The sequence below is a fragment of the Azolla caroliniana genome, unplaced genomic scaffold (genome assembly GCF_043228905.1).
Source record: "Azolla caroliniana isolate FFs.n. ecotype wild unplaced genomic scaffold, voAzoCaro1.0.p SCAF_4, whole genome shotgun sequence".
In the NCBI taxonomy this organism is placed as follows: domain Eukaryota; kingdom Viridiplantae; phylum Streptophyta; class Polypodiopsida; order Salviniales; family Salviniaceae; genus Azolla; species Azolla caroliniana.
The window spans coordinates 23,584,160-23,606,975 of record NW_028230439.1 but is presented as its reverse complement, the minus strand read 5'-3'; the positions used below and the strand labels follow the sequence as shown (position 1 = coordinate 23,606,975).

The following is a 22,816-nucleotide window of genomic DNA, read 5'->3' as shown; positions in this document are numbered from 1 at the left end:
CTCTCACAACCTATATGTGAGGGATTGGAAACTCACCTTGATAGATCATTGGCCAAAGGTGATGGTTGGCCACTCCTTGCACGATAAGAAATATTAATCAACCCTCGACAAGTTGGTTGTCATCATATTATGTTAATCTATCTCCCTCACACTAGGTGATAACTACAATTTGGACCTTCTCTCTCTCATTCACACTTGCTAGATTTAAGACGGGACATTAGCGCACATGTGATGAGAGTAGTCAAATATTATGCACATTTTTCCCTGAATGAGTTTGGGAGTTTGATCAATGTCACACTTTGATACAATGACAATGGTGCCTTTCATCACATTCGACCATGCTTTCCGCACATCTTTAACCAAATCCAATCCTTGCAGAAATTTCTCTCATAGTCACAATGTGCACTTTGATTAATTGCAACATTCATTAGTAAAATTCTTGAACATCGAGAGTCCTTACTCTCTTTCATATTTATTATGTGAAAAATGTTATGTTTTTGGTGTCATGTGTCATATTTGACCTCTAAAGACGATAATTAAATATATATATCTCTCTCTCAAGACAATGCCACCATACATACTTTCAAGAGCCATGAACTAAGGGGTGGCTCTTTGACTCCTTAGTGACCCCTTCCCTCATGTATGCATCAGTGGTTTGGGCTCCAAGGCTACCACCTTTCATGTGGGCGCAATTAGAGAGACTATTAGTGATGATGCTATCACATCAACTCCGAAGCAAATCAATTACGCCACATGACATCATTAGAGCAGAGTTCACTTTACCCCCCATGCTAGTAGAAGCACTTTTTCAACTTATAGTTTTTATTGATAGGATACATAGCCAATCACAACATAGGATTTCTCATCAAGCTTTCAAGGCATCTCGATCACTCTATGAGTTTGACGATAATAGCTCTTGGTATAGCATTGTGGTAAGTTGGCTTTTTGCAAATGACCTAGACATTAATAACCTACCTCCTCTTAAGTACAACCATGAGACCGATAAAACTTTAATCTCTCATGAGGACCGTAATAAAGTAATACGCCAAGAAATATGGCAAGTTTACACTTGACATAAATGGATCAACCCACTAGAGCCACTCCCATCTAAAATGGTGCACTATAAGGAACATCGTGCACTTCTTTCAGTTGGGTTTTGTTCTTACCAAATGCACTAAGGTTTGCTATTGGATAACTTAGAGTATCATCTCACCAACTTAAGGTTGAGAATGGTCGTGCTAATGGTGTCCCCATAGAGGAAAGGATATGTAGATTACATCACATAGAGATAGAGGATGAGTATCACTTTACATGCAAGTGTCCAAATGATGTTGAGAAAAGGGCAAAATACCAAGACATACTTTGAGCCTCTCCCACTGTCTCCAAACTATTAAATACCCTAGATATAAAGAAACTAGGTAGACATATCTTAGAGCTAAAACAACATAGAGAGAGAATAAGCTACAAAATGCTAACTATAACCTTCCTAATATTCACCAACATGTAACCAATGAAATTTTTTAGGGACAAGAGGGGACGATGAGCATGGACACACTTGCACCACTCAGCCTCTCCCTCACTGAAGTAGAAAACCAAAGAATAACCAAACACCCTCGGATGTTTAGCCTCAAAGTCACTTGTTGTGTAGAAGCAATTAAGAAGATAAGGGAATGTGACTTACACCGCCTAGAAGCTATGGTCGGGGTACCTTTTACATCGGGACCATGGGCCACACCCACATCGAAACCCTTTGACCTCCCACTCCTTTTCGAGAGACTTGGATGGAAATGGAACTAGAACTCTTTTATCTATGTTTATTTTATTTTTATTTCCTCAAATGATATCCTTCACTAAAGGGGGAAACTACATACATCGATACATATTAGAGCACATCCCTTTGTTCCTCTTCTATGCCATTCAAATTGTTTCTATAAGACATAGTTTACACTTGCGTTAACATGAGATAGGACATTGGTGCATAAGTGATGAGACCAATCAACTTTGCACATTTTACCCTAAACAAATTCAAGAGTTTAAGAATCACACTTGGATATAACAATGAATTGTATTCGATCATGTTTTCCACACATCTTTGATCAAACCCAATCCTTGCATGAATTTCTCTCACAGTCACATGTGTGTGCATGCTCAATTGCGACATTCATAGCAAAGTTTGTGAACATCACGAGTCGTTTCTCACTTTCACATATATTACGTGAAAATACCATATGTTTTGTTTGATAGATCATATTTGACCTTAAAAAAAAAAAACAAAATCTTTCTCTCTCTCTCTCTCTTTTAATGTTTCTTTGAGCATCATGTATGTGGGTACTAAATTAAGCATGAGTACTCAAAAATACAAGGTTGTGTGTACATTAAATTTAGTCTTTTAAGTTAGGGTATCCTTTTTTTTTCCAAAAAATAAGTTACGGTATCTTAAGCATTTTTTAAATAGACATACAATTGTGCTACAAAATCACATGGAAGGTTAAATTTAGTCTTTCAAGTTAGGTTATCTTAAGTATAGAGTACACAAAAGTAACCCCCCCCCCCCCCCCCCCCCCCCCCCCTCATAAACTCAGAGACTTTGTCCTCAGTTATTTACAATCACACTAACAAAATTGTTGACTTCATTTCATTATCAATCCATTTTGAGGTAGAGTTATGGACTTCTGCAATGGGATGTTGCAACATTGATAATCCTTCAATATTCGTCCCTCTCTCTCTCTCTCTCTCTCTCTCTCTCTCTCTCTCTCTTTAATATTACACAAGTAGGTGGAATGCGTGTTACGAGTCTAAACTTCAAGCGAGTTGGAATAGTTATTATATGTTTGAGAATGACAACCAAGGTGATACTTAAGGATGAGAAGTGACATTAATGTTATTCAATTTGTGGGACAAGTATTACTTTATGGAATGGAAGTGTGGGGTGGCACCATCTCACTACATGCATGGAATGAAACAAAGAAAATCCAAATTTTGTTCTCACATAGACATATAGACAATTGGGGATAAAATCTTGAACATCTTATCCTATCATGCTATGAGAATCAGATGCTTAACCTATAGAGGTATTAGCCATGCAAATAGTATACAAGTATATTACAAAAGTCAAGAATATGCTAGATCATTGACTACCAAAACAAGCTTGGAAAATAGGGTGCAACATACAAAAAACTAATAAGAGCAAAATCCTTTCATCTAGATGGGTGCTCAACGCTATGAAATGGCTTAAGAGATGGGGACTAAAAAATTTATTGGAGCTCTTAGGTGAGATTATGAAGTATGAGATCATTGAGGATAGTGCAAGATGCTAAAATGTCCAAATTGGAATGTTACATTGCAAATATTAAACCCCAATATACAAGGTAAAAATGCTAGAACATATGCAATTGTATCTCACTACCCCCATGAGGCTAGGCTCTCAGAAAGTCTTAAGACTTCTTCAAACTCACTCGCATAAGTTATGTGTTGAGGTAGCTTCATGGCACCATCACCAAAATATGAAGATATGCACCTCGGCGTATATGGTAATTAGTGGAAATATGATGACTTGTTAGATAATGTAAGTATCATACTCAAATGTCCACCAAGAAGGTTGAACACATATGTGCATGCATTGTTCACACATAGAGAGATTTTATTACAAAGCAGCAACCCCTTCTTTAGAAAGGAGTCACATACAAGATGATATGTTGATTTGGTCTCATAGTTCAAATCTGGCCTCATCATGGATGATAAAACATGTATTAAATTTTAATCCCTCTCTCTCTCTCTCTAGTGTGGTCGTATCTACCATTTTGACCCCTTAAAATATGTTGGCATTTCTTTATTTCTTTCTTTCTTTCTCCCCCATATGAATCAAAGCTCATCCACTTGCATAATGCTAGTTTCCCATCAACTTCAATAAATGTGAAAAAAGTAAAAGACTAGGGGATTGTGCTTGAATCCTAGGTCTACACTACATTTACTGAATACATCCATAGACTTACTTGTCCTTTTTCGTATGCATTGTTTTCATACTCCCTTCTATAAACAATCCTAAAATTTTACTAATCTCGTGACCTTCGATTTCCTCCTCTATTAATCCCCCTCATCCCATCCTTAATTTGCATGGAACCAATATAGAAAGGTAGCGAGGAGAAAGAAAAGACGACACTTCTAAATACAGTAAAAGCAAAAAGAACATGTTGTTTAAGCTTTGACCAAAACTAGCATGAAGACAACTTCAAGGTAAGAAGGAGAACATCAAAGGTGAATTTACAAAGGAACAAATGCAAGAATGTGTAGAAAGGTTATATATGCATGAGGGAGTGATTCCTATGGTTGAGAACATTTAAATACCTTGCAATATACATGCATTGATATTGAAGATCTTAACAAGGGAACAAAAGAGACGGTGAATGGCAAAGCAGAAGATGTAACTCTCTTTACAAATGAGATCTTTAAATGCACAATGCCACATATTCATCATTGGATAATGACTATTATAGATGAAGTATCACGAATTCTCTTAATGCATGGAATGAGATTGAGAAGATTCAAAAGATGTTTGTAAGGAGGTAACTTAGAGTTAAATCCACCACCTCCTATCAAGATGCTTTTGGAAACATATGATCAACCTATATAGATATTGGTGCTACAGATAGTCAAACAAAACTCAAGAATATGCTAAATCATAGATTACCATATCTTGCTTGAAATGTTAGGTGTAAACTCTAAAAGAATAATGTTGGATGTAAACTACAAAAGAATCACAAAGAACAAAATTCTCTCACATGGTTGGGTAGTTGACATCAAAAAATGGTTCCCAAAATGGGGTGTAAAAGATCTTTTAGAGATTTCAAAGTGATGCTATGAAATATATAGTTACTGTGGAAAGGTTAAGGGAACCATTAAGGAATAAGTGAGAAAATACTAAAAGGACAAAATTAGAATAATGCATTGCAAACATTAACCTTGAATATTGGATTCAATATAATGAAGAAAGCTATTGATCATATTCAACCATATCTCATTACTAACATGAGTAATAACTCTCATAGAGCCCTAATACACCTCCGCAGTCAATAACACGAGCTAGTTATTGAAGTTGCATTATAGCATCCCAATTTGTCAAATATAAATACGTGAAAGGTATCGAGAAAGGGCTAGTAAAGGATAAGTATCCCTTGCTTTATGCATGCTCCACATTTAGTGCAATTTGTAAAAGCTATGATGACATATTAAGAGGGGATGATGACTTTAGTATCATGCTAAAGAGAACACCTAAAAGATTGACCTCGTATATGTATGTCTTATTCACACATCGAGACTTTGTGCTTCGAAGTATGAATATCCCTTTTTAGGAAGGAGACACGCATCAAGGAAACTTGTGTATTTAGGTCCCATGGGTCAATATTGGAATCTTGATGAAGCAGAAAATCAAAGAAGAACCAAACGTCCTCGGATGCCGGGTTTCAAACCAACTCGACGTGGTGTAGAAGCAATAAAGAAAATAAGGGAACGTGAGCTACATCGCCTAGAAGCCATGGCTAGGGCACTCTGTACATCGGGACCATGGGTCACACCCACACCAAAACCCTTTGACCTCTCACTTCTTTTCAAGAGGCTTGGGTGGAAATGAAATTAGGCTTAGTGCAAAGTCACTTCTTTTTTTATCAAGTATACCATGTTTTGTACACTACTAGAACTCTTTTAGCTTAAGCTATTTTTACTTTACTTTTATTTTAGTTCTGATGATTGGATAAATACCCATTTTGTTGTAAACCAACTGTCTCATGGGCCAAATTTGGCCTTAGAAGACATTAATATATCTTTCTTTCTTTCTATAGACACTAAAAAATATGTAATCTTATATCTCTCTCGATCAACATAGATCTTGGTAGTTCATCCCAGTGCAAATCAATGGGTGACATGGTCCATGTTGGATGTGAACAAAAATTCTTTACTTTTATTATTATTATCTATAAAGTGCTAAGAGTGAGAGTTCAACTATAATTATTCCCCCATATCCCTTCCCCTTAATGATATATAAGTTTCAGAAGGGCATCCAAGGAAATAAATGAAAACGTGGGGGTTATTTTGGGAGTTATTTATTTCCCTCTCGATTTTATTCTGTAGTCCCGAAGCGAAGCTTCTATGGGGGGTTTAGGAAGTTCCATAGCGATGGTGGAAGAAGAGGAAGAAGTAGAAGAACACGAAGGTCTGCAGGTGTCCGAGGTATGCGATGGAGGACGTGAAGTTGTGGAGATTGCACCTGCTCTTCTATCTCTTCATCCCCATGGCAAACACGTCGTCTTAGCTGTCGGAGCACAGCTTCGCGTCTTTAACATGCAGTAAGTGTCTGCATTCCTTGACTTCCTTTCCTTTTTTTCTCTCTTTATATAAAAAAAATTAGAGATTTTCTAAGACTTGACGAGTAATTTGACACGTTCCCTGGCACGTAATTTCTGCTCTATTATTTAAGGAAAGGCCTGCAAAAACGTGGCGTTTGAAGTTCTTTCTATCTTCTATTTGAAGTTATGGTGCAATTCATCATTTTTTCTTGCACCTATTCACTATTTGAGAGGATATACGTGTTTCATGTCATTTTTGCATTACGTTGCTAAATTATTTCTTTCCACCTCATGTAAACGAGTTGTTTTTATTCTCAGTTCTGGTGACTAAACTGCCACGTTTCTTGCACATAGTTCTGTTTGATTTTGTGGATTTAGCTGCAAATACATGGCTTGAAGATGACGAATTCTTTTTATTCTCAGGGACTGTCTAGCTTGGTATGTTTTTTCACATATTTCTGTTTTCTTTTCAAACTGCAAGCACTTGGTTCAGTAAATTCTGTCTGCAGCAATGTTCTCATTTGATATGTTTTCAAGCATTTCGTTCTTTGATTTTATGAATATAACTTGCTAAATGCCGTGTTGCAATTTGCTGCTAAATTTCTTTCTGTTCTTTTGTGGTAAACTATCTTTCCAATACTCAGCTATAGTGAGGATTAGGCATGTTTTCTTGCACATATATGTCTTTGGTTTTTTTATGATATACCTGCAAGGACATGTACTCAAATTCTTTCAATATAAAGTTATAGTGTAATTTGTCATGTTTTCTTTTGAGATATATGGCTTTCTAAATTGGAGCTCGCAATTTGTTGCTAAATTATTTATTTCCGTTTTCTTATAAAGTTGTACTTTTTCGAGGAATCTATGATATCACTTGGCACGTTTCTGGACATAAATTTTCGTTTCCCTTTTGAGGAAATAGGTTTGTAGATCTGGCATTTCCTATTTGTTGCCAAATGTTTTTGATATGATGTATAACCTGGCATGGCTTTCTGCATGTTTTTGTTTGGCTTTAAGGATATTTCTTGGTAGATAGAACATTTGCAATTTGTTGCTATCATGATGTGCGAGGTATTTTAACTATTGTTTAATTTGGCATGTTTTTAGTATTCTTTTCGAGAGTAGAACTCAAGCATATGTTTTAAGATGGGAAGTTTCAATTTTTGCTAGGTTATCGGAGGAAAATTCTCATTTTAGACTATATTTGAAATCTGTGTAAAAGCAATGTGGTTCTTCCATTGTTGGACGATAGGAACTTGTAAAGCAAGCTATGGTGGTTCACATACTTCTATGTCTTTTAGGTTATAGCTGCACCTCATACTGCTTTAAAATGCAAACTCTTTGCTAGATATCTTTTGTATAAGTTATGTTTTAGTCTATCTTTCTATCTCTGCAAAAGAAATGTGGTTCCTGGCTGATGTGGCTTGAAATAGTAAAGTAGTTTCCTAGGAACTTGGCACATTGTTTGGCTTTTTTTATCTATTTTTGCAAAAATAGTCATATGTATTGGGATAACTGATCCCTCTGGATGGGATGAGTTGGAGAGCCGGAACTGCTGGCTGGTAGAGAGTCGAATCGGATGATGACCGGCAGAGAGCTGAATCGGATGATGGCTGGCAGAGAGCCGAATTGGATGTTGGTTGGCAGAGAGCTGAATCGGATGATTGCCGTAGCCAATTAGAGGCTACATTAGCCCATACTTGTGTATAAGTATAAATACACCTAGGGCAATCATTATGTTTGATGATGATCATTGTTAGTGTAGATACAGTGTGTGCGAAGGGAGTGAGTGTGTGTACCCGTCTGTAAGATGAAGACGAGCTTGAGGTTGGTGCATTTGAGCTTCTTGTATAATCTCATCTATATAGTGATTCTGTTTGGAGTCTGTGGTCTCTCGTGGTTTTTTCCCATTCAGGGTTTCCAAGTTAATATCTCGTGTCTCTGAGTCTGTGCATTTTCTGTTTTCTTGTTGTTTCGGTTATTGTCTTTCTCATTTCTGCTTGTGAACCGGTTGTGACCGGTCCCATTTTACATCAAGATGTACATGCCATTAAGATTTGGAAATTGCATTTTGTTGGTATCCCATTCACCGGTGATTATTCCCATTCAATTTGTTAAGATTTCCCATACACTGATGGACAGGATATATTCTATAGTTATTTCTGTACATTAAAGACTTTTTATTAGACAGTTTGTTTCTTGACAATGGTTGTTCTGTACACACTTCTTGAAGTTTTCTCACATAGTACATGTATTATAATTTAGATACAGAATAGAGATGTAGTAATAAACTATTGCTATTGGGTTTAGCGTTCACATGGAAACTGCAGATTTTCAACAGTGATTTATGCATCTCGTTTCTCTTCATGACGTTGTACAGGGAGAGATGCCCAGTTGCTCTAGACAAGAACATATTACACCATAAAGATTTAATCCGAGCAATTAAATTCAATAGACAGGGAAATCTATTTGCATCAGCTGGTGACGACAAGCTTGTGAAGCTATGGGATACTGAATCATGGCTATGCATCAAAACTTTGTAAAATGCTGAACCGCCCTTTGTGAAGTACATGTATAATTAATACATCTAGTTTATTTCACTTCTAGCGAATGCAAACTAATGATGCTTATCTATTATATCTAATTTATTTTTCTACTAGGAATGCGAATAAGAAGATCAGTGCTCTGTCATTCAGCCACAATGGTGAATGGCTGCTATATGCGGACAAATTTGGAGTTGTGTATGTGGTATCAACAAGATCGGATGAACACACTTCTGTTCACGATAAATCAGCGCAGCTACTAGCACATTGTTGTAGTATTATAACAAGCGTGGTACATCTCTCTCCTAATTTAATATCTTGTGTTTTGTTACCATGCTTGTAATGTTTCTTTGTAAATTAAGCCTCTTAAGACAGCGAAATTGAGTTAAATCTTGGTTCTCTTGCTCCATAATGGCAGTCAATGGGAAATCTTGTAGTTCTGTAGGTCAATATTGTCTTGTCTGATATGATCCTTGATATTTTAATTGAAAGAATTGATTATATTAAAAGTCTTTATGTAGGCATTTGTGCAGTTACTTCAGTTATTCTTTATTTTTTGTCGACCCCTTAACACTTGATTGCTTTCTGTGACTTTCTGTGATCAGGAATGTTCTATGGATGGTAGATTCATTGTAACAGCAGATCGGGATTTCAAGATACGTGTAAGATGCTATGATAATCATAGATTACACCAGATTTCAAGGTTGCTGGTTAAAATTGTTACGTCTATTTCCAGGTTAGCGTCTTCCCCGAAAAACCATTGAACGGGGCACATGAAATTCAAGGATTTTGTCTAGGACATACAAGGTATGGCTGGAGAAATTTCCTATGTTCAAATTTTGGTGTTTTTTCTAATTGCCACAGTTTCTAATCAGAATTCTTATTATAGTTAAAAGTTTTCTAAATGGTAAGGTATGATAACCCCTGGACTTGGAGGTAGTATATATTTTCGTAAAAACTTAGGTATGGCCGTTGTTGTGGAGGATTTTGGCCACTCGGAGAAAGGTTTGATGGATGCGTGGGAACAAGGGAGTGCACGTATGCACACAAAGGTGGTCTATGTACAAACAATTGTAAATAAGAAGTACAAGACAGGGTAGCTTTAATTAGTACTTATGGGCCCATGAATAGAGGGGAATAATGGGCAGGTGATGGAAGAAAATCAAGGGAGAAATCTCTGACGAATGGCTGTTATAGCAGCTGATGTAACTGACCCTCCTTGGAACTATAAAAGGAGGGGAGGGAGACTGTAAGGGGGAATTGGTTTTAGGAGGTTGAAGTGCTGTTGAATTGAGCACAGTAGAGCTAGGAGTGAAGGGTTGTGGTTCGGATAGGTTCTGTTCTGTTCTCTGGGTTAGGAATCAGTATTGAGTGAGGCCTCTGCTCGGGTAGGGAGCCCGTGTGCCCCTGACCGGGGGCTCACCACCGTGTATCTGCTAGTAAGCTCTGTTCCACGGCCTAGGGCCATTCGTGTATCCTCTCTTTGCTTTAATCGATTCATTGTCTTCTATATCTGGGTGTGTGTTGTGTATTGAGAGATCTTAGTTTGGGTCGTCTCCTTCCTTGCTTCATCTCGTGCTTGCTGGTGTGTGTCCACAAGCCTGTGTGCTCATCACCCGGAAGCCGGATCCAGGGCCGGTAGGTCACAACAAACACTCAGCCGGCACCTATCATTAAGCTCCCTGGTTCGAGACCTTGGTGGTCCAGTCCAAGCCGACCCGCAAGATGCGGACTTCCGCGAGATCTATGGTGAACCTGACGTCAAAGGGGTGGCGAGCTTGCAGAAGCAATGGTGGCCGCTGTAGACTGCCTCATGAATGCTCGAGAAAGCTCAGCGGGCCTCGATAGAGCCGTCGAAGCGATAGTCGACACATTTGGCAGATTTAATGGGAGACATTCTAGACCATAGTATGAACCGTACGTGCCATATGTGCATTCACATTTGTGAATGTTTTCAATCATTCGAGTATGGTAAACACCCTCGAAGAATGGTAGATACCATACTTCTGGATTAACTATTTATTATGAGGTAAATAAACCTAAAAAAAGGGAAAAAAAAACTTTAAAAAGGGGGAAAAAACAAAAAAAATACACAAGAATGTTTGAATAACATTCGCATTCGTTTTCCAATGTAGGAAAATGAATGTTATGCTAGATGAACACGAATTTTATGTACTATGTTCCGGACGACAGACGGTTGTCCGGATTTGCCAGAGTTGTCACGCTGAGCATCCACGTCGAGGTGCTCGAGGATACAGGCCGACTGCCGTAACTGGTCGGAGTTCGAAGAGTGACTCCTCAAAAGGTATGGCTTCGACGACTCGCTTTGGTTGTCGAAGGAGCTCATGGAGTGGGTCGAGCTTCTGGCGAAAGGGAGGTACACAACGGTGCTTCTTCGAGAGTTCGAGAAGCGATTCCCGCGACTATCGGCATTGGACCGGACCGTGCTCGACATGAGCAAGGTCCTATTTATCAAGTCGGTCGACTCGCGCGACCGAGAGAAGGTTGGTTTCCTGCTGAAGACAAACGAAGACCTCACGATTGATTGGGCGGTAGTTAAAAGAGGATGCAACCGTTTTGACAAACGGTGAGAATGGAACGACGAAGGGTCGGCATCGACCGGCCCGACCATGAGGGGAGTAGTAGCGGAGGTGCCGACTCAATCGGAAGAGACGAGAAGATGGGTCGACTCGGGCCCAACATCGACGAACGTGGTTGACGGACCATTCAGGGGAGCGGGTCTCGAGGAGCTCACGAAGATGGTCCATGACCTCCAAATTATTGAGGCTCGGAGGGATGGCGGGGGTCCTTCTCATGACTGGCGGCCGCCTCATATCCTTCGATGCATGTGGTGTGACATCGACCACATCCGAAGGGACTGCACTGACTTCGTCGAGGCCTTGAAGAACAATGTCGTCTATCTTTGGAATGCCTAGGTGCATGGTAGTGAGATGCAGAGGCCTCTCGAGATGAACACCGGTCAAGGCGGAATGAAGAGGATAATGGAGGAGGAGGCGGTGCAACACGTCAAAGCCGTTCACTACTCAGTGTCGGCAGGCATCTGGGTCGGAGAGGATAAGAACGCCAGGATAGGAAACAACGCCTGATTCGGGCTGGTGGTGTTGGAAGGCTTCTTCGGGAAGAAGTTGAAAAGAGAAGAGGCGGATTGCACGGAGAGGAGGGTTCGGGAGGTCACCGGATGGAACGATCCGGTGGAGGAAAGGACCAACTTCGTAGAATATGCGTGCCAGAACTACGTGGTTTTGGTCGACAAAAAACGGGTCGGGAAGGCCGGAGGGGCAGATACTGTTGGGATTCGCTCCCTGAGATTTGTGAGGAAGACTGATTGTGAAATACACAATAACGCGGAAACAGAAAGCAACAAAATACACAATTTTACGTGGAAACCCTAAACGGGGAAAACCATGAGAATAGAGATCCACTATACAATGGAGAATACAAGGAGACAATATACAACACTGTGTGTGTGTAGAGTGTATCAACCATGCAGGGTTCTTGGTATCTAAGCACACACAGCTATGGCACCGCTCTCTCTGTCGCTCTCCCCATGCATTGATCACACCCGTTAATGCTCCAATTCCCGTCCACCCCTACACCACACTTTTGAAAAGGCGGCTGTAAAGGGGAGGATAATGTCACGACACAGTGACATCAAATATGTAGTTAATGAGGATTGAACTGCAACCTTACATCTACAAGACATCATGCTCAACCATCTGGATATGAGCATGTGTTTGTATATAATAGAGTATTGTATATTCTAGCATATATACATTCCAGAATATTCTAGAGCCTTTAGTGTATTCTAGAAATATTCTATGGTGTATTCTAGACGGGTATATTCTAGAGATATTTGTCAGGTATATTCTAGAGATACCCAATCTCAGAACTTGTATAAATACTTGTAACCTCCTTAGTCCCTTTCAGACAGACAGATTGGATGGGCGGCGAACGAGACAGACAGATAATAGGATCATGTGGCTAATTAAAGTAAAGGAAAGGAAACTAAAGTAAAGGCCATGTGGATGCATGCAAGTAAAGTTGGAGGGCATGCATAAAGTAAAGGTCATATGGAAGGCATGCAAAGAAAAGGTGGAGATCATGCAACTAAAGAAAATGCCATGTGGGATGCATGAAAGGGAATTGGAGATGCAAACTGAAGTTCCTTCATGCAAGTGTATTGGTGAGAGACAAAACTAGGAATCCAAATTTTCTTAGGGGGGGATCTATCACTCATAATTCCAAATTTTTTTCCATACAGAAGCGATTGAACTCAAAAACCATAATCTCTTATCAAAGCCAAAAAACCCTAATTTTCTATCGAATCCATATCTCAAAGTCTTCTAATCTATTACTCTAGTAATCTCCATAAGCTAAAACTTTTGTAATCCCAATCTTGGGATTCATTGTAATCTTTCTTTCTATTTGTTAATGAAATTTGTCAATCTTTCTTATTTCGGTTAATTCTTAGTACATAAACACACGAATCTAGCTTCCATAAGATAAGGGAGCTAAGAAGGAAAAGAAAAATAATATCCCTAAATTCCCTATGGAAGCCATAACACTCAAAAACCCTAATTTTCCCTACGGAAGCCATATCTCTCAAAAACCCCTAATTTTTCTTTTCTATTAATCTTAGTAAACCTAAACTTCTGAATCCCAATCTTGGGACATATTGTAATTTCTTTTCCTTTGCTAATGAAAATTTATTAAATTTCTTCTTTCCATTAATTGTTAAAAATATAAATGCACGAATGTGATATCCTCTGGTCGGAGGCCCCGGGGTCCTGCCTCAAGTTCACGTGTCCTCGTCGTATTTTCACGACATATTTGGTGAACCCGACGTGCCATATCTCTCGTATAACCTAATCCTAATTTTCCCGACGGAAGCCATAACAATAAAAAACCCTAAATTTCCCTTAGCCATATCTCTCAAAACCCCTAATTTTTCTTTTTCTATTAATCTTAGTAAACCTAAAACTTTTGAATCCCAATCTTGGGACATTGTAATTTCTTTTCCTTTGTTAATGAAAATTATTAGATTTCTTATTTCCGTTAATTGTTAAAAATATAAAAGCACGAATGTGATATCCTCTAGTCGGAGGCCCCGGGGTCCTGCCTCAAGTTCACGTATCCTCGTCGTATTTTTGCGACAACGGATGTGTGGGAACAAGGCTATGCACATGAAGGCGTAAGCGTTGAGGGACTTGGCGGACATGTATGTTATGCTCTTCTTGAGTTTTCAAGTAGATCAAGATGTCATTAGATATATTATGGTAAATGAATCCAAGAAGTCGCGGAAAATATCATTCGTCATGTGTTGAAAAACTGCAGGCGCATTCGTGAGACCAAAAGGCATAATTGTGTACTCGAAATGTCCATATCGAGTATGGAATGATGTCTTCCATTCATCTCTTGGATGTATCCAAACAAGGTTATATGCGCCTTGAAGGTCTAGCTTCATGAAAACTTTTAGCTCCACCAAGACACTCCAGTAAACTCAATATCAAGGGTACAACATATCTATTTCGAACTGTGATTTTGTTTAAACCTCGATAGTCCACGACCAATTGTAGAAACCTATCTTTCTTCTTAACAAAGAAGATGGGTGCGCGAACAGGGCTTTTAGAATGTCGAATGAATCTATTTGCTAAGTGCTCTTGAAGGGTGTTGAGTTCGGAATGTGATAGATTATATATTGGGCCCCATGGTGGCTCTTGCCCAGGTTGTAGATCGCTTTGTTGAAGATGTCTTCAAAACCTAAGTACTTAGTAGGGACGGGAGTACCTACCCCTTGTGAACTAGAGGATGGATTTGTTGTTATTGCAAAGAAAAACATTTGTTCGTCCGTCTTCTTGTAATTTTTGTAGCGAGATGGGCGAGCTTTGGTGAGGTTTTAAAGCTCGGTTGGTAGTAACAAGGCAGTTGGATTCAGGTTTCTGTTGGAAATCGTTGTATGCTCAAATTTTTCAGTCAATTTGAGGATTATGAAGTTCAAACCAAGGCAAACCAAGGATAACCAGATGCTCAGGGCTACTAATTATATTGAAGGAAATCACACAAACAAAGCTACCAAGGACTTCTCAAATTGGCTCAGATTCTTCAACAATATCCCCAGATGCAATAAGGCGACCATCCATGATTGCACAAATGCAGGACAAGGGAAGTTTCTCAATAGGATTTTATGGGATAAAGCAAATTCTATGTCCATAAAACAAGAGTTGGCTCCTAACTCTAAGAGCGCAGAGACAAGAAGTCGATGACACCTAGAAATGCTAAGCTCAACCTATGCTGAAAAATTTCTGCTAACATGATTCGATAAAATGGAACCACTACTTGGGGCGGACTTTACGTATTCAGGACTGTCCAACCAAATGGCACCGATTTTGGTTGGACTTATTCGTTTGATATTTCATCAAGGTAACTCAAGACTTTGAAACTATTGGACTGACCATGACATGTGGAACTACTAGGGTTAGATGATGTAATTGGGGAATTGGAATGAAATTTCTCATATGTGGCCAAGTGATTGCTATGTGTCCCGGACCACCACAATACAAACATAGACTTATTCGTTTGATATTTCATCAAGGTAACTCAAGACTTTGAAACTATTGGACTGACCATGACATGTGGGACTACTAGGGCTAGATGATGTAATTGGGGAATTGGAATGAAATTTCTCATATGTGGCCAAGTGATTGCTATGTGTCCTGGACCACCACAATACAAACATAGACGGTTTGCTCAACGTTGTTGCTTCTCAGCTTTGGACAAAGGCCCTCGACGACGTGTTACATCAATCTCTATCGGACTTGGACCACCTAATGGAATCATGTGTGAAGTTTGGGTAGTGCTTGCAGGTGTTGAGGCTACTACCGAAGTATATGTTTGATTTGTTTTTGGTGATGACATTAATTGACGCTTTGAACGTCGCTCGAATAAGCGGTTGTCACATTGCACGACATGACTTATCGCTTCTAAAAGTGATCTTATATCTTCATGGAAAGTTAATAACAAATTATTTACATCATTTTGTAGTCCATAGTGAAATTGATCCATTAAGGCTTCTTCATCCCACGGAATATCAAGCTAGGAAGTGGAAATCTGCGGCATAGGTAAAGGCAGGACGATCCCCTTGACGCAGTCTTCAAATCTTGTTAATCGGTATTCTAACACTAGTCAGTATCTCTAAAGTTTGCTCATACTCTTGCTTGCTAACTAACTCCATGGCGAGGATAACGTTTGGTAAGATTCTCAAGGAGAAGGAAGGAAAAGAGAGACAGAGAGATAGAGAGAGAAGGAAAAGAAAGACAGAGAGAGAGACACCCAAATGATGCATAAGCAACGTCTCCATTGTGGCTTAATTTGTTGCATGGAGATAGAGAATGCTTGGTGCTCCTGGCTCATTATTGATCATAGTCCAGGACCCTATGGGCCCATTGCGAGTGTTTGCCATTGTATGTGAAATTTGTGTATCTTTATTTGATTATAGACTTTATCTTCCTAGGTCATATTGTAGATTATGTTGTGGGCTTTGATTCAAGCCATATCTTGTCAAAATGGAGCTCATATGACCAAGTTATGACTAAAATGAACTTGAAGAAGAGAGGGAGGGAGATAGATAGATAGATTTTATTATCGTCTTTGGCGGTCAAATATGGTTCAATTCCATGTAATACATGTGAAAGTGAGCAAAGACTCTCAATGTTCAAGAACTTTACTAATGAATGTCGCAATTGAGAGTGCAAATTGTCAATGTGAGAAATTCATGTAAGGATTGGGTTTGGTTAAAGATGTGTGGAAAGCATAATCAATTGAGATCAAATGTAGATCATTGTATCAAAGTGTGATACTCAACATTGTTTGTGTATTTTGAAACTTTTTACGACCATGAGATTCTAGGAAACGTTTTTTGAACCTTAAGCATGTATTTGACAACCCTTTCATGGCCATGATCTGAATGAGTGACCCAATCTGAAGAAGTAGGAGGATGTATGGCATTTGTTTGTTGGCTTGGAAATTTAGGAAATTCAAAACATATACTCACTTGGCATCCCGAGTTCTTTTATGCACCTTCAAAGATGCTCACAATGTACCATATCAAAAGCCTTCTTGAAGTCTATGCAACAACAATATAAACCCTTAACTCTCATGTGACATTGTTCAATCGATACTCGAAGGATGACAATGTGATCAATGATGCCATGGTGTTTGATCCAATTTATACTCCAATTGTACGGCATGCCATCTTGCAGTGCATGATTAAACATGTCACTTATCAATACATGTGCTTATTTTCTTGTCCACATAAGCATTTCAAAATTTATACATGGAATTTTTCTTGCCTTTTGAAGAGCAATTTCTTCAGTCTTGTGCATACATCTTCAATCGTAAGAAAGGGAGGCATATGTGAAAAATAACTGTAACACATCATCTTTTCAGCATTTGATTGCTCATATAAGTTCACCATAATTCTCAACAAGTGTCCCCTCTAGGTTTCTCCAAAATTTAGTGTATGCCTTTGCTTTCGTTTGTGTTTGGAGAGATTGTTGAGTAACTTGCCATATTCTTCTCCTTCGTTGAATAAGTATTTTATACTCATGCAAATGCTTTTGATCTTTTTTTTAACCCTAGACTACATCCAAACTCATAACGGTCTTTCTAGCTTCATGTCATTCGTTATCAAACCATTTTTTCTTTGAAGTACGTTTCTTAATGCCTTTGTAAATTATGTGCTTGGCCGAAAAGCATTTGTTTGTGCATGAGAAAATGACCTTTCTTGAAAACTTCCCATTTGCATTTTAGTGTTGCATCAGGCTGTATCTTAGTCATTTGTAACATGTCCTCAACCATATTGAATACATGGGTGCTCGTTTAAGGTTTTTACTTAGTCGTTGGATATCTTCAATGACCTCACGCACAAAACCGACAAGTAATATGATTGGATTTTGGTGTCCATTCACCAAGTGAGAATTTGTGAATTGGATCCAAAATACCTTAAAAATGTAGCACATAGTCAATCACACTATTTCCAATGTGTATTCTACATGTAAAACCATCAGTGTCGGGCAACATAGATACACCATTTGCAATGAGCATTCTGGTACTATAGCTTGTTTAAATGAGTAACTTCCCAAAATTAATCTGAATCTAACTTGATCAAATGAGTTCAAGAAGTGTTAAGACTCTTTGAGAGCCAAGGCTCATGGGGGAAGTACGATGCAATTGTATATGTTCTGGTATTGTTTCCTCATGTTGGGGGCAACATTGAGGGTTAATATTTACCAATGTAATATTCCAATTTTGACATTTTAGCATCTGCCACTTCATCCTTTATTTCTCTAGTAATCTATTTTCAATGATCATATACTGCATTGCATCACCTGAGAGCTCCATTCATAGCGAGAGAGAGAGAGAGATTTATCCTATTTGCAGCTTTGTGTCCTGCATATCTTTTGTAGGAGAAGAATCACCTGAACTGCTGGTATCAGGTGGTGGTGATGGCATGGTAATGCCCTCTTTGATGTAATAAATCAATTAAAAAACGTGCATAGTGTAGCTATAACAGAACATGAGTTACTGGACTCTAGGTACAGTTGTGGGATGTTGATGCAGCAAGGCTTTTGGATACATTTCATGCAACAATGGAGGTCAGGTAGTTCTTCATCTTGGCATTTTTATGTTGTCCAGCTTTCTTTAATAAAATATTTTATTCTTTTAGGCTCGGTTAACTAAAAATGATGAAGAGTCACAACACCCATTTGCAGTAACGTGCATTGCAGTCTCAAACAATGGTTCACTCATTGCGGTTGGTATTGAAAGGTGAAATCTTGGTTGAAGTTGGCATAACAAATGTTTCTATTCTTCATTGTATCTTCTGAGAATTTTATTTTTAACTGGTCTCTCTTCAATGATTGATGGCGATGTTTCAGTCTAGATGGTGTTCTTTTCCTGAACTGCAACATTGGTTCAAAGAAGTTATCACTTCTGCAGGTGAAATTAACAAATTTCTTCTGATAAAGCATGCAATTTTTTATAGCTAGGAAGGATTGTAGATTACGTGAAACACAAGGACGCCAATGAAATATTCAAGGATAAGTCAGGAAGAGCATTCACTGACTAGCTAATATTATTCAATGCACATATGACCTTATTGAATGGTAAAGCATCTTGTACTTGAGCCTATTAAGGCACTCTAATTTCATGAGAGTCTAATATCTTGAGTATATACTTCCTTTGCCCTCATACATTACATTTATCTAAATCAGCATATCTCATTTATCCAAACAAAGTTCTTTTTGCAGAAGCTTCTCCTGCCAGAACATTTCTGCCCAACAAGCTTACAGTTTAGTGGAAAAGAACAGGCATGGGTGGTGGCTGGGGCAGCTTCACAACAAATGTCACAGAAAGAAGTCGCTTGGCTTAAAGTATTTTCTAATAAATCATCTGACAAAGGTGTTGAATTCGAAGCTGTAGATAAGGATTCCCTTCCAGGTGGTTGTCTACTCTTTGAAACTATCGAAGGGATTGAATCTGAGGATACAAGAGCTCTTGCACTGGCTGCTATAGTAAGTGTTGGTTTAAAAAACCAACTTTCCAAACGACAGTATACATATGAGCACAGAGAATATCGAAAAAGGATGCGGAATGATAAGAAGTTAAAAAGTTGAAGCTAAGTTGTATATCCATTCCAAAATAGGAGCAACTTTAGTCATGTGAATCTTTGTAGATCAAAGCCATTAGAATATTAAAAGCATCAAATCATGCTGCTGTTTTGTCAAGATTGTTTTGTATGGAATGTAAGAATATCAGTTAGAAGATTTTTTCTGCTGGATATTGATATGCCATCCTAACCATTGAGCACTTCTTTAATGTGAGTAATATTCTTAAGAAGAAGTTGCAGAGATCTAGAAAAATCAGAACTTTAATTACGTTAATTAGTTTATGATCCTTGATCTCATCAAATGTAATCAAGGGAATGACATTATAGTGTCTCATAGTTTTTTTCCTAATCTTTTTATGTTTTTCCTAATGGTGCAAATAACACGTCTTTTTGAGCTGCTTATCAGTTACAGATTTAATTGATGAGTAATTAGTATGGTGTATACGAGTAGGTGCACAGACAAACACAAGAGCTATGAGAGTGTAGGTTTCAGTATATGATTAACAGCTTATGTTTATTGGTGGGTTCTAACCATTTTTGTTTATGTGAATGATTTACAGAAAATGACAACACTGACATATTTTGTCATCACCATAAACAGAAATGGTAAATCTAAAGTGTTTTGGTCTTTTATCAATCTTGATCAATGATTCTCCTTATGAGGTTGATGTGATGATAAAGCCAATATATAGTTTATAACCACTTATTCAAACAATATATGCAAGTAGTTGTGTAGGAATGGGTGTTTAGACATGAATTTTGTTATCATGATCTTTTTTTCTTACAATAAAGGACAAACGAAAACATTGTTAAAACTTATATCTCTCCATAACTAGTGTCTTTGTTGGTTTCCCAAAAAAATTCAAGTACACCGAGAGCATTAAATATGGGTTGCTATGAAGATGTCTATGGGAAACAATGATAGGAATGATTTATAAATTATAATGTCACAACATTGGAAGAGGCACCTAAATTTGGCTCTAGTATTTGAAGTGCATCGAACAGAAAGTTAGGAAAGTGCTCTCACAACCCTTGAGTCATGGCCCAATATGAGCAAGTAAAAGAAAAGTAATGCTTTGAATCACATGGAGCAACCAAAAAAAGTTTGAACGAACTTTTGTCCGTAAATCACTTTCGGCTTGTTTATCCTTGCAATGAATTTCAACAAGCAAAGGAGCACGGGTCTGGATGTCTCACAAAATAATCAAGTTAAAGGCAAACATTTCCTTATGGTGGTAATTTTTTAAATATCATACTTTTTTGAAAACTCCACAATATATAGGTCTATTCTTTACATTATTACTTGAATTTGGCCTCTACAAGCTCATCAACCCCGAGTCACATTTTTTCTCCAATAAACCTAATGACATGAATGTTCTCATTTCCGTAGGGAAATTAGTCATCACCAAAAAATAAATTTTCTCAATTGTTGCCTTCTATTTCATCTTAATGTGCTAATAAGTTCATGTGGGGTTTTGGACACACTTGTCCCCCCTCACACCAGAAGGGTTTGAATACCATGTAATGATGGCATGAAGTTGGGTAATTAACATACTTGTCTTCCTCTTGATGAATTCAATTTCTTCGCCAAAAAATATACACATAATGATTATAACCTTTAATACAAAGCCTCTTTTCCCTTTCCTTGGTAAATATTTATAAGTTCGCATTTTATTTATTTATTTATTTTTATCCACAAAAAACTCCTTCCATTAGTTATAAAATTTTAGAAATGAGATTATTATGTACAAATCCCTGTAGGGACGCGATAGTTCAATTTTATGTGGATGCCCACTAACTCAAGAAAGGGAGAGGACGACCATTATTGAATGAAGGCTATTCGTTTTCTTTCAACTCCATCAGAGCCGCCCTTGAGGCCATCATATTGGCTCTTTAGAGTGGCTATAAATTCACTCCATATCTCTTGCAATAACATTGTTGGATTAAGTTTGCATATTAGCTTTGAAGGTTATAAATATGTTAAAATACAAACAACATAAGCTTCTTATAAAATGCCTCAACCATGTACTTAATTTTATTGTCTTCATTTTTCAAAATAACATCATGCTAGCTTGTTTTGGATAGGTCGATAACAGTTTACAAAAGTTGTTAACTTTTTGAACCAACCTTTGTCTTATTTACATCTCATGATCTAATTGCCTGTTAAAAGCAATGTAATGAAAGTCATATGGCATGTTTAGCCAATCTCCTGTTGCAAATCAGCATGATGATCGTACATCTCTATTCAAAACATTTGTCAAATATTGATACATATATTTCAAGATCATAGCATATGTGCATATGGCCATATAAATTCATAATTAATCAACATATGTGTTCTAACCCTTTTTATTCAAATTGGAAATTTTAAGAATAACTTTTCATGTGATATTAATAAGAGAGTGATAGCTTGATATATGCATTTTACATCATTCAATAGTTCTACCAAGCTATATGTCACAAGGATGAAATCATTTTCAAGATAGAAATACTTTGTGCTAAGAATTACATTATGTTTATAAAATATATGTGGAAAACACTTCTTTGAGATCCTACAACAAGGCATTATGTGCAAATTACAATGTGGAAGCATTGTCTTATAGAGAAGTTTTCGGAAATCATTGGAAGATATTACTTTAGAGTTGTTATAGCACATCAGATTACACTTCCCATATTCATGTATAAAAAGGGGGGCATAGATTTGTGAATCAATTAATGTACAAATTATATTTTCGATATATGACATATATAGACCCCTTTATAGGTGCATTATAAGGTTCCATTAATGTTTAATACTAGTGCATGGGCAGGTGTATAAATATTTGATTTGAAGACTGGCTGGCATATATACATTAAATACATACAAATGACAATTTCTACAAGGAACAGTTGATGTATACACTCAACCACTACTTTGTAAGACAATGCATGAAAAGTAGGGACCTTGTGACTTGTACTAATGCATTACATTTCTAAACATATAGGTAGATAGTGTGTCCACACACACACACACACACACACACACACACACACATCCTTTCCTACCGATTCATGTTCGTATAAAATGTAATTGTTTCTTAAAATTGAGGTGGGTTTATAAACTCAAACGTAAGAATATTAACCATATAGATTAGGACAATACCATATGGGAACCATATCAACAAGGAATTTTTAGTCTATGGAAGCAACGCTAAACATATTTAATTTTTTTAAGAGGATGGCAATATAAAGCAAAACAAAGATGCGTC

At 37.7% G+C, this 22,816-nt stretch overlaps 1 protein-coding gene across 1 annotated transcript; it reads left to right on the top strand.

Moving 5' to 3' along the window:
- Positions 1 to 6,137: 6,137 nt before the first annotated feature.
- On the top strand, positions 6,138 to 19,657 carry LOC147865511 (uncharacterized). The gene is made up of 10 exons (XM_087318338.1): positions 6,138 to 6,338; positions 8,719 to 8,877; positions 8,999 to 9,173; positions 9,487 to 9,543; positions 9,618 to 9,688; positions 18,341 to 18,413; positions 18,496 to 18,555; positions 18,627 to 18,727; positions 18,838 to 18,898; positions 19,210 to 19,657. The coding sequence occupies exons 1-10, from the start codon at positions 6,142 to 6,144 to the stop codon at positions 19,573 to 19,575; spliced, it is 1,320 nt and encodes a 439-aa protein (XP_087174464.1). The 5' UTR covers positions 6,138 to 6,141; the 3' UTR covers positions 19,576 to 19,657.
- Positions 19,658 to 22,816: the final 3,159 nt, after the last annotated feature.